We start from the raw sequence: 12,948 nt of genomic DNA on the forward strand, positions 1-12,948 counted from the left end.
TCCTGGCTGGAAGCCAATCCAAAAATGAAGATTTTGAATCAATGAATTTCTAAACTATTTAAATTACCAGTGGGAAATGAAGATAAATAAAACCATATTTTTATATTGGATCTCTAGGTCCTTATTTCTCTGAGATAGTTCTAGGTCCATTGGCTAAGGACTTTCATTTCATAAATCTTGATTGTTCAAGGAAATGCAACTGCACCATCCTACCCCATTTTTTAAATTTAATTTTGTTTTCAAGTTTCTTGTTGTTTTCAACTTTTTTCAGACAAAGTATATTTTTCTTCAAAAGTCATTTATAGGGCTTCCCTGGTGGCGCAGTGGTTGAGAGTCCGCCTGCCGATGCAGGGGACACGGGTTCGTGCCCCGGTCCGGGAGGATCCCACATGCCGTGGAGCGGGTGGGCCCGTGAGCCATGGCCGCTGAGCCTGCGCGTCCGGAGCCTGTGCTCCGCAACGGGAGAGGCCACAACAGTGAGAGGCCCGCGTACCGCAAAAAAAAAAAAACAACAAACAAACAAAAAAGTCATTTTTAAACTATCAAGCTTTTCAAAAATCTTGCTTTGGTATATGATGCCTACCAGAAAAACATGGCAAAGAAAAGTATGGAATATATTACTGTACAGATTAAGTTGTGAGAAGTTTTAAGGTTATTCAAATGTAGATTTGTGGCATTCTAGGATGTCTTTAATTCAAGTGGAAAGGTTATCTCTTACCTCTCAGAATTTTAAATGAAATATAAGTGATTTTGAGACTCTGTTACATTGACACATTTTATGTTTTGTTTGGAGTTGTATGCCTTCAAATTAGTTTGATCCATAAACACTTTAAAAAAACAACCACTTGCAAAGTTCTTTGTCTCAGTGCGTCCAATTAGTTTGCTTAGCTGAAAATCAAATTATTGTGTAGTATTTTTCAGGCAAATAGAAGTTTTCTCCTACTGAAATTTCTTTTGGGGCTCTTTTTCTAGAATTAATTTAGCATGATCGGTACTTCTGAGGAAAATATATTTAGCTGGATTCAGAAGGATTAGGGAAAAAATTTCCAAAAAAGTAAAATTAATATGGTGTTAGTCTTAGAATGTCACTTTTATTTTATATCCTACACCAGGGAAAATATTTAACTATCCTTTTAAATGCTTTACTAGTTTTTCCAAGTGATGTACACTGTCAGTTTTCAAACTGCATTCCAAGACTTTGGCTTTGCCTTAGCAGTAATGATCAGAAGCGATGTCTCTTGTCAGAAAGAAAACATTTGCAGAGGCACTATTAATGTTGAGTCATCATCAGAAGTGCGTTGTAGTCTTTGACTCCCCATTTACTTTTACTCATTAGTGCTACATGTAGCTCTTCCTCCCTTTCTGAGAAATTATATTTGAACATAAACTTTTACAGCATCATCTGTATCTCCCTATATATTGACGTCTATATCTACATGCTTTAAAGCATTATAAATAAATGTAAGAAACTGTCAATTGATGAAATGAAATAATTTTGTGTAGTGTAATTCTAATACAGAAATTCACATACATTTTTTAAACTCCCACTTGCCTTTACTCACCAGGAATTACTTTTCTGATCATGCAGTATTTCTTGCATATTAAATTTGCTGAATTGCAGGCACACACTGTGAAAACGTTACAATTTTAAACTTGTTTTAGTTAAGGGAAACCATTTTAAATAAGATCAGTGTGATTATGTGTGAAGAACAGGTTTTGCACAATTTGAACACTCTTTAGGATACCTAAACGTCAACATTTTCTCCCTGAGAATCTAGATGACATTAATTCGGTCTTCAAGGCAATTAAGCCAAATGCATTTCAGAAGTATTGAAGAGGAAAAGAACATAGTCTTATCCTTGTAATGTAATAGTAGTCAGAATCATGATGGTACTTCATTAAAATATGACATATTTAATCTATTAAACTAGAGAGCATTTCTTCTCTGAGTGAATGTAATTCAGACTTTTTTCATTGCATACAGATCACATCTTCCAAGTTGAGATACATCATATTATAATGGACTGTTATAGTTTCTCATCTTTGTATTTGAGAAAAAAGATGTTTGTCACCAAGGATTTATTTTTAAAAGCACTTGAAAGTTTGGCCAAGGTACATTATTTAAATTTAATACCTATGCATTTTATTTCTGTTATCTATCTCATAGTCAAAAACAATATAAGGAGAAAATATCCCTCTAGGTTTTCATCTCAAAGCCGTTTATAAGTCTATTAGAATCTATAAAATCGTGTTATAATAATTCTAGTTGGAGTTCAGAGCATAAACAGAATAATGCAATAAATATTTCTTTGTAAGAGTCAAATGAGTTAAAAAACAATCTATATCTTCCCAATAACAAAGCTTCTGTGGAAATTAAAAGGAAACCAGCCAACAACTACGCAGTACCTTTTTCTTTCTTCATGTTCAAATAGGACCCTGAGGAAGACTACGGTATTTCTCTAGCCTATTGGATTGGATTCCCTCTCATCACAAGATTTCAAATATATATTAAAAGTACCAATTATATAACTGTGCCAAGAATTTGATTGTCAAAAGTTATTTTTGTCATCCCAGTAATAACTACTACTAATTCTGTGATTTATTTCCACACAATAACTAAAACACTGCTATGCTTGGAAAGTAATCAAATTGCTTTATTCAGAGACAAACTGTATTATCTATAGTTGTGCAGATAAGTGTAAATAATAAATTTACAAATCAGTCAGCTTTTATTACTGTAACACTTCATCAGGATCACCGAGGGATGAAGTATTCATATAAAAGAATGTTCTAGATAGAGGCAGCCCTCTGTACATAAGACAATTCAACTTTTGTTGATTTGTATTTCTGCTGTTCAGCCAACTACACATTTGCGGTCAACATATTGCCAGTAGGCAGGCAGCACACATATTAAATTCCATCAGTCAATCTACTCTCTGATGTTTACCACCAAAGTCTCCCCAACACTCCCTCTCAATCTGACCACAAAAGAAGGGTGGCAGCATCCTTCACAACCTCGCTGCTTCAAGACTTTTGTTTTTAGCACAAGCCTAGGTTCAACCTTGGGTTTTTGATCAAGCTGCACAGCGAGGCAGAAGGAAGGAAAGAAAAAGAAAATTAATAGGAAAAGTAGGAATGTTTAATACTTTAAAGTCAGTAACAGAAGTTTTGAAATGCTTTGAGCAATAGCAAGATCATTCCAGGGAAAGAAGCTTTGAAAAGTTCAGGAATGATTTTGATGATTTAGACATTTTAATTTTGATTTTTAAAATAATGCCCTTATTTTATATTGACACTTATCTCCAGGTAACAGCAACTTATTAAGTGAAAATGATTGTGTACTTTAAATAAGAAAAACTGTGGATAATTTTATTGTCTACTCACCTCTACATACCTAAGATGGAAAAATCCATGTTTCTCAAGCATGTTCCTCCAGCATCCTTCCCAATGCAAGGATTATGACTTCAGCTTCATCTCTTTAGATTTCAAGTGGGAGCAGGTGCAGAACATTCTAACCTACCCGTATGAGCCTTTTCACCAACATCTCACTTCGCACACAAATCATACTGGAATGCAATCCTCTATCTTTGCCATGGCCACATTACAAACCCTGTATTCTGTTCTACAAGCAGTGTTTACTCCCTTTCTCTTTCTACTCCACCTCTTAAAATTAAAACTCTTGGTGCTTGAAGAGGTTTCCTCTTCACCATACCAAATGTTTCTGACTAATACATTCTTATTCCTGCTTCCCTCCAGAATTAAACTTGACTGGGAGGGAGAAATCTACATTTTCTTCCATTCAGTCCTTTAAAAGAACTGCGTAAAAGAAAAATTTGTGATGACAGCCCTCCACTTTCATTAAGTAAAGTATTAGTCTTGGGGGCATGGTGGAAAATATTTGCTTTTGTGGAATCAGACTCTTATAGCATGAATCTTTGAGTTCTGACTTTCTCCAAGATAACATTCCATTCATGTTGTTATCTTCAGGGGAGAAGACTCAGCATCACATGACTGAAACTAAGAAGGGGGTGGGAATACTATTGATTTACTCTTAACATTGATTCTCTACCAGGTAAGCAGCACATGTCAAAAAAAGGAAAATAATACCCAAATACTTAAAAACCCATGGTTAGGAAAAAGGCGATGCCTTCTCACAGATAGACTGCTGATAGGGGCAATTTATAATGACCCTAAAGAACTATATAATAATTGTGTGTAATAATCATATGAAATTCAGCCTTGTTCATCTCAGCCTTGTTCAGAATAACTGAAAATAATTTTAATGTCTAACAATAACAATACATGCTGGTTAAATAAATTTTGTTGCATCCATGACATGGACTATTCTGCAGCCATTAAAATGACTTCTTTTCCAAATTCAGTGCTCTTGAATTTTTATATCATTCATTTTTTTTTTTAATCTTCTCTCTTGCAATTTAAATAGTCCTCTGAGGGCTGTGTAGCCACTACCCAGATACCTTCCAAAACACCACCCTAAGTCAAATGCAAGTTATCATTTCCAGGCAGCCAAATTAATGCTTCATTCCTGATTCCATCTGAGGATGGAGAATTCATATACTGCCAATTTAGTTCTAAATATTTTAACTCTGGTTTGCCATTTTATTTTGGCTTCAGTGACAAGACAAATTGGATGCCTTTCAAAGAAATGTTTTTGGACACTCTTTATTAACATACTTATCTCAACATAGGTAAGCAGGAAACCCTCTCTACACAAATTAAATATAATAATAATATAATAATAAAAACTTCCCAAATCTTTTTCTCTTATCAAATTTTTTCCTATCATGAAAATTATTCTTATAGACCATATTTAAGTGGAGGAAAGGACTCAATACAAAAGGTGGTAACTAATGCCTCTACTCTCCTACTTAGAGATTTCTATTGATAAAATTATGACAGCATATCAGAGAACAATGGTAGCCTTCACAAAAGTAGTGTAAGTTCTCTTAAATTCATCACAAATTTGCTTTTAAGGAGTCATATTAAGATACTTTGAAAAACAAAAATTTTGGCATTGATAAAAACAGACTTTTACTCCAATTTGTTGCAATGAAATAGACTAGAACTTGTATTAAAATGCACACATTAGTTTGATGTTGAAAACAGTTATTAGGCTAATTTTTCTTCGGAAAAAACAAAGTAGGTATTTCATTTTGGTATGTAGAAATTTTTCTGGGAATATAATCACTACATGCATAGGTTATTTTTTAGTATCAAAAGAATTAAAAGGTTTTACTGGAAGCAAAGAGTAATTGTGAGATAAGACAAAATTTTAGAAGACTCTTATTTCTATAAAAATGAAATAAAAATTTGCTAATTGGGGCTTCCTTGGTGGCGCAGTGGTTGAGAATCTGCCTGATAATGCAGGGGACACGGGTTTGAGCCCTGGTCTGGGAGGATCCCACATGCCGCGGAGCAACTAGGCCCGTGAGCCACAACTACTGAGCTTGCGCGTCTGGAGCCTGTGCTCTGCAACAAGAGAGGCCGCGATAGTGAGAGGCACGCACACCGCGATGAAGAGTGGCCCCCACTTGCCACAACTAGAGAAAGCCCTCGCACAGAAACGAAGACCCAACACAGCAAAAATAAATAAATTAATTAATAAACTCCTACCCCCAACATCTTCTTTAAAAAAAAAAAAAATCTTGCTAATTGTCCTTATATTGACCTTGTATCTAGAATTTAGTAATAAATGGAGACTTATTTCATTCATCTATTCTTTCAACACTAATGTCTTACCTCAGTGCCAACCACTGTTCTAGATACTGGAAATTCAAAGGTCTGCCGCTAAACACTCAACATAAGTAAACCCATAAATATCTTCAAGGGTTTAGAAACAAAGCATATGGGGAATATGATGAATTTATTCACTGTATTTGTAAGAGATCAAACAGTTTTACAGAGATGGTAAACCCTTGCTCTGTGCTTCATTAAACATAATACTGTCGCAGTGAACCCGGAACTCATTCATCCATAAAATATTTCTAGAAAACCAGTGTTATGGGATATGCTTAGAAAACATTGGAGGGAATCTATTTCAGAGAAATATTTCAGAGAAAAACTTTTCTTTACCTCTGAAAACAAAAAGTGATACGATTTGTAATAGTAGCTGCTTTTATTCTGTTTTTCAATTAAGTTTAGTTTTGTTTTAAAATTGACACAGAGCTTGTCATATGGAAAACTATGCTATACAAGGAAAATCCTATTGGTTTTGTTGAGAAAGTTTATGTTTTTTGCAAGTAAGAATTCTGAAGACCATCAATAATAAATGATGCCAGGATTGTTGTCAATTTTAGGTTTGTCTCCTCGATTTCTCAATAAAAGTTCATCTGCAAATCAAAGCCCTGCATTTAGGTTTGTTTTATTCATATTTGTAGCTCATTTTTGAAGGTATTCGAGGTCCTGGCATAGAAGGTGACATTGCCATTGATGATGTATCAATTGCAGAAGGAGAATGTGCAAAACAAGACTTAACGACTAAGAGTAAGTGTCTCTTCTTGGATCAGTTGGTGTGATGTTAAAGTAACGTAATGACAATTAAACTAATGAGGTCTAATTGTTAAAACTAATTTATTTTTAGTTTATTTAAAAATTTCCTATGCATGAGACCCTAAAATTTTAATTATATTTTAAAATCAAAATATTAAATCTGATGGTAGGCATTTGAACTCAGCTATTTGACCTAAAATAAAAGTAATTTTGATTTAGGTCTATGTAAGGCAAGCACACTTTGGTTTTTAATTAAGATTTTAAAATATTCTTAATTTATATTATTAATTTCAGAGGATTTTTTTCACTTTTATTGAAATATTTGGCTAATCTGTATACTCAGCACACATTTATATAGCCATGGCTGTTTTTATTCCTCCGAGTTTATGAATGTATTTTGTAGGTCTAACTTTTGCCAACCATTTTAACAGATTCAATATTGTGAAGTGTCTTAGTATATATATTAAGTAATGGAGCAGCCTAATTCTTTGCTGGTATAATTAATCTCCTTATACCTGCATCACAATCTTGTTTAGTAATTTGGTTTCACTTTTTATTCTGGTTTGAATATTATGGTATAATGATATCTTCAAATTGTATGTTTTTCACCAAAAATCCATTTTCAGTAAAAGAGCTATAAATAAAAAATTATAAATAATGCAAAAAAGCATCAGAATTATGTGTTGGGCTGTTTCTTAAAATCCTCATTGTATTATTTATGTGAAGGTGAGAAATCTAAAATTATACTTATGAAAAATTCCTCTTAGTTGAAGGATTTTCATAGGGCCACCTAGAATCTTTAATTTTGTGGTCATTTAAAGAGGTATCAATCAAACTAAATACATACAAATAACTCAATTATTTAGCACTTACAAAAAGAGCATGAAAATCCACTTTGTATAAGTCTATAGCAAATCAGGGTCTTTGTTAATTGAGTATAGTTAGTGAGAAATTATATCAGTCTGGATGTTGAAAGTCAAATTTGTACAACTACCCAGTGATTGCTCATACGAACTGACATTTTTAAACATTGTTAGGAGACAAAAACTAAGATTGTACATAACAATGAGCCATTTTGCTCATAGTTTTCACCTTCTTGTCATTACACTTATCATTTCAAGTAACAATTTTAGTAAAAGTTTCTCCCTGTGTCTGGCTAATTTTTCTTTAGAAAACAAGCAGCTATATCCAAATGAAGTAGGTTTGTCAAATGCACAGAAAAGCAAGCATTCTTCTCAGAGGAAAAAGGGATTTCTTTTGAATTTCACAACATGAATCAGTGATAGTAACATACACTATATTAACTGAAGATAGTTACCATCTGATAAAGAAATCTTACATTTTGATAATTAAATCACTGAAAATTAGTATAAATAGAATTAAACTTTCCAAATGAGGAAAGCAAGAGAACATAATTTACTCCCCAAAAAGGAGAAAGCAGAAATGTAGCCACAGTAATATGACTATGAAAACCCATAGGCACTTTATTGTTATACAATAGAGCATTTTCATAATCAGTTTTCTTCTCTTAAACTACTAAATCCAGGAAAAAGTGTGACTATTTCAAGTAAGATATATCTATACTTATTGGAGGTATTTTTATTTAGCCTCTGTAAATCAGAGGAAACAATTCTAATTGAACAAAAATATTTTCTTTGGTATGAGAAAATACTCTGCTACATTTATATCTCTTTAACTATAACTTATTAAGTTCATTTTGATGAATAGTGTTTGTGGAATATTAAATTAATGTTAAATTCTAAGTACAAACCAGCTTGGAGGCCAAAGGCCTCTTCCTAAACTGCTCAGGCTTCCAACCCCTCTCCGGTAGTAAATGTAGTACTATGGCCACACTATCAAAAGCTGAGATTGTTTGTCTCTTATTTTCAAAACCCAGCTCACTCCTAGGTGAGAGCCATTTTGTAACTTAAGGTAGGTTAGTCCTCCTAGGTAAGCTATACATTCTAAGAGATATCATCTGTACATGAATTTTACTCGAAATACCAGCTACAGTAGGAATCTCAAGGCAGACTGGTGAAAGAGATTTTTTAGTTAGAATGGACTTCATAGCACTTTTAAAAATTACACTAAGGAGAAAATTATTTACCCAATTTATAGATAATAGACTGATCCTGATATGTATAACCCACTGTTTGCAGTAGTTAATTTCTCTACCCATAACAATCCCTACCAGGTTTTCATAAAGGGTAGTTTTTCTTTCAGTGGTCTTTAAGCTTAAACATTTCTGAAAGCTTAAAGAAAAAAAAAATGAAGCTGAACTTTTAGATTTTTGAGAATTTTCTATGTGTGCATGCCTTCATGTGGCTAGCAGAACTCTGAGGTTGAGCTCAGCCATAGACTCACATAAATATCTTCTGAACAGGTTTTCATAGCATAGCATATCAATTTAAAATCTGAAAATATTTTAATTTTATCAAATGCCTCACCATATATTCAAGTTATTTTCCTTTTCACTTGTCTTGGAAGTGAAGCTGATAAATAAAACAAACCAAAAAACAAGTGTTTTCCAAAAATATCTTCCATATACTAAAATTGTTTTATTTGTTCACCGAAGTTGTATTGGTAGCTACATGGAATACTTACTCTCCTTTTTAATGATTTCTTGGCATTTACTTCCCTTGTCTTTAGATTCCGTTGATGGTGCTGTTGGAATTTTAGTACATATATGGCTTTTTCCGGTTATCGTCCTCATCTCTATCTTAAGTCCTCGAAGGTGACCTTACCCTGGCAGAGGCTATAAAAGATTCACCAGGCACTGGCATGAAGAAAGATTCTTTGTAAATGGACATTGAAAAAACAAACTACCAAAGATTCCTCCACTGACTACTGACTCAAAATAAAATAATAAAAACAAATTTTTTAAGCATTGGGGATAAAAAGACATCATGGAAATATAACTTATTCCGCACTACAAATAAAAGAAAATCTTGACCTGAGTAGAGAAGAGACCTTCAGGTGCTTTTGTGGCTAAAAAGATTACAGCGTCATCTGGTCATCTGGTTGAACTCGGAAAAAAAAAAAAAAAAAGCTATAGAAATCCTTGTCAAAGCACAAAGTCATGGCTGGTTTTGTTTCAAATGAATAGTTTGCTTGTTACCATGGAAACCTAATGGCCTGCCAACAAAAACCTCACTGTAAACAGGGTACGTGAAGAGCTGGCATTTATTTTCCTTTTGAGAAGGTTTTGCATAGAGAATTAAATAAATGTAGGCCCTTTTACCTTTGGTTGTTACCATTCCTTGAAAATAACCTGAACTCAGAATTATTTACAACATTCTTCTTCCTCCCCACCTTATCCCCATCCCACCTTTATTATTATTGTTTTCCTCCCATGGCTAAGCTAGATAACTGTATGCTGTCTCTTTTTGCATGCACTACTATCCAGGATGGTAAACCTGGGCTTACATATTACACAGGCTTATCGGAGTTTGCTCGCGGCCACTTGAACACCCAAACTAAGTCATCTGTTCCAACGAAGAAACCAAACCATCATCTTTTATAAATTGCCATGGAAACCAAGTGCCTTCAATGAAACAAGCCTGAATAATTTTCAACTCAGAAGTTTGCACTGCTAAGAGTGGTTTGTGTAAAACTGTTTTATAAACAAACTACGGAGCCTAAATGTGCAAATTACAGGCAAGACAACAAAGCCGCTTCTGAAGAAGAAAGGACCGAAGCTGCTGCGTAAGCCCATGCAGACAAGATATTTGTTGTTTGACCTCCTAGACAGCCATGGCCTTTCAGCTTATTGTCCATTAGAAAATAACTTCCATTGAGACCAGACATGGGAGCAACACTTTTTTCTTCCAGGTTATTAAATGGGTCAACCAGAGCAAAAGGTTGTTAAGATAATACTTAGCGCAGAAGGTGGTAAAACAGGAGTGATTTTTTACTCTAACCTCCATTTGAAATGAAATTGGCCCTAGCTTTAGAGGGAACAAGAAAATGTTTGTGATTGCAGTACATACAAACTCTACAGTGGAACTGGGCCTGAAAAAATCTGGCTTTATTCTAGACACTGAGGGTAATATGCCTCTGCCCTTTAGTCAGACTCTGTGAAAATTGTGAAATATTATTTTATTATTTTACCAAGATTAAAAAACACTTTTACAAAAAAACAAAAACCTGTAAAAATGATTTTGAGCTACCTGAGGACAAATCATACCTTTAACCAGCCAGTTTTCCAATGCATTGTAAATTTCACTTAAACCTGTTGGTTATGAAAATTTGAAGATCTTTTTCCTTAAATTATCTCAGCTTTTAACTTCATTTAAAGAGACTTTTGTCTAAAGAAGAATATTATTATTATTATATGTTCTTTCAACACCCCAGGATTAAAAAAAAACTGATTATGCAAGTAATTGGGATATAAGTATTAAATTATAACATTTGCAAATATTAATATAAAAAGCACAACAAAATGTAGTGGAAAAATGACAAAGCTTGATTTTTTAAAAAAAATAATTCTGTAGAAATGTTTGTGCAAATTCAGTAATCCAACTTAAAAGATAATTTTACAGCTATGTTCAATAAAGCCTCTTTCCAGGTAAGGTATGAAAAGCAGTATGTGTGTTTGTTGAACGATGTTCACTTATCACCAAAATGAGACTAGTTATACAATTTACTGGTTATGTCTCCATGGGATAAATCTTCAGTGTTTCGTATACTTTAATGTCTGCAGGAAGAAATTTTGATAGGAAATCTCTGATGCACTCTCCCTTATTTGTAATAGTTGTAAAAAAAAGTCAAACTTTTGAAAGTGAAATATGAAACAAATATGAACTTGGAATTTAATGTGTATTTTCATAGTTAAAGAGGGAACCAGTCTGAATATCCAGGTAATGGTAGAATTGAGCTAAGCCATGTTCTTTAAATTAAGCAGAATAAAGAAATGAATTTTATAACATACTGGAACAAATCAGGCATATTGAAAGAATTTCAAAATTATAGTCACCCATCTATTTTATCAAACCAAAGAGATTAAAGTAAAAATATTCAAGGCACTTAGCTTAATATTTACTAAATCTCCCTTCACCTTGACTTCCATTTTATGTGGCAACTAACCACTTCTCTCCACTACCCATATTAGCGGATCATATTTTGAAACTGATTTTCTGCGTACTCATTTCTGATAATATCAATGAAAATGTTCTAGATCAAAAGAGAGGCTTAACTCATTGCCGCCTTCTTTCGCTGATCTTTGAGTGAGGCTTTTGCAAAAAACAAAAAAAAAATCTACATTCAGAATATTTGGATATACATGTGTCCTTTCCAGGAAAATAATCAAGTCTTTTCTCCTAAGTAACCCTGCACAAAGAAACTGCTGTAAGCAAAAGATTCAGTTCTACTACTAAACATTCATAAAATACTAAAGTCTTTCCATAACCTTTCACACAGTAAGAATACACAAGGCTTCAGAAGTTCATGAGAACCGGCTGGTACTTCAAAAAGTAATTTTGATTAAATGTTTGAGAAATTGCAGATGAGTACCAAGAACAAAGGGATAAATCAGAAGAACTGCAAAGCAATCAACTTTATTGATATGGTAATAAGTTAAAATATATAACTTAAATGGGTTCTGGATCACTTATATAAACGAACAAACTTAGAATCAATGTTTTTCACTCCAGAGCAAATGTTTGGTTGCTGTAATTGAAAGGCAATGGATAAAAATGCAAAAATTTTTTAACGGTCAGCATATGGGAAATGTAAATTAAGTATTCCCTTCTTTAATATTAGTTATAATAATGACAACTTTAAAGCGCTTACATGTTTACCAACTGCCTTCCATTTCCTAATACTTTTTTGTATATGAGTTGAAATCTCCAATGTATTCTTCCTTTTCCTTTTTGATAGCATATTTTAAGTGTAATTGATGGCAATATTTTGTTGTTGTTGTTCTTTCGTAGGAAGGCATTAGGCAATGGAGCTTTTAATTTCCTGGGAGAAAGATTATATCGTGTAATCTCCTACTGCCAGTAGTTGATCCCAATTAATTAGAAGCATTACTTTTTTTCATCAGTTCAGAGATGATTGTTTCTCCACATTTTAACATCTCTGCAATCAGGCTATTTTAATTATAATTAGCAGCATTTCTGTGTAGTGATATATAAAATAATAGTGCATCCTAAAAACATGGCATCTTAGGTACTGAAATTCACCAATGTTACCAGAAGTGTCAAATCATGCCCAATGTTATTACTTTTCAGTAGTAATAATAGCCCCTTCGTATTTGTAGGATTATATTAAATACCCATTGAATACACATTATTTAAAAATAACATAACTTTTATTTTGTGCTTTTTAAAAATCTGAGTCTTCTCTTACATGCATTATATACATACCTAGCCCTGCTTTCTTTCTTTTTCTTTTTTTCCTGCTACCTATTTTTTAGTTCTATTATGAATTACAGTATGC

General features: G+C 33.3%; 1 protein-coding gene across 1 annotated transcript in view; it reads left to right on the forward strand.

The window, feature by feature from the left end:
• The window catches only part of MDGA2 (MAM domain containing glycosylphosphatidylinositol anchor 2), a gene marked incomplete at its 5' end in the record, with an annotated part of 828,838 nt that extends 816,525 nt beyond the window's left edge, over positions 1 to 12,313 (forward strand). Inside the window, 2 exons of the mRNA XM_082649132.1 lie at positions 6,399 to 6,504; positions 9,160 to 12,313. Of these exons, the coding sequence (XP_082505258.1) occupies positions 6,399 to 6,504; positions 9,160 to 9,248 (195 nt within the window). The 3' untranslated portion in view covers positions 9,249 to 12,313. The remainder of the gene's footprint in view (positions 1 to 6,398; positions 6,505 to 9,159) is intronic.
• Positions 12,314 to 12,948: the final 635 nt, after the last annotated feature.

The sequence above is a fragment of the Grampus griseus genome (genome assembly GCF_964374135.1).
Source record: "Grampus griseus genome assembly, chromosome: 2".
NCBI lineage: Eukaryota > Metazoa > Chordata > Mammalia > Artiodactyla > Delphinidae > Grampus > Grampus griseus.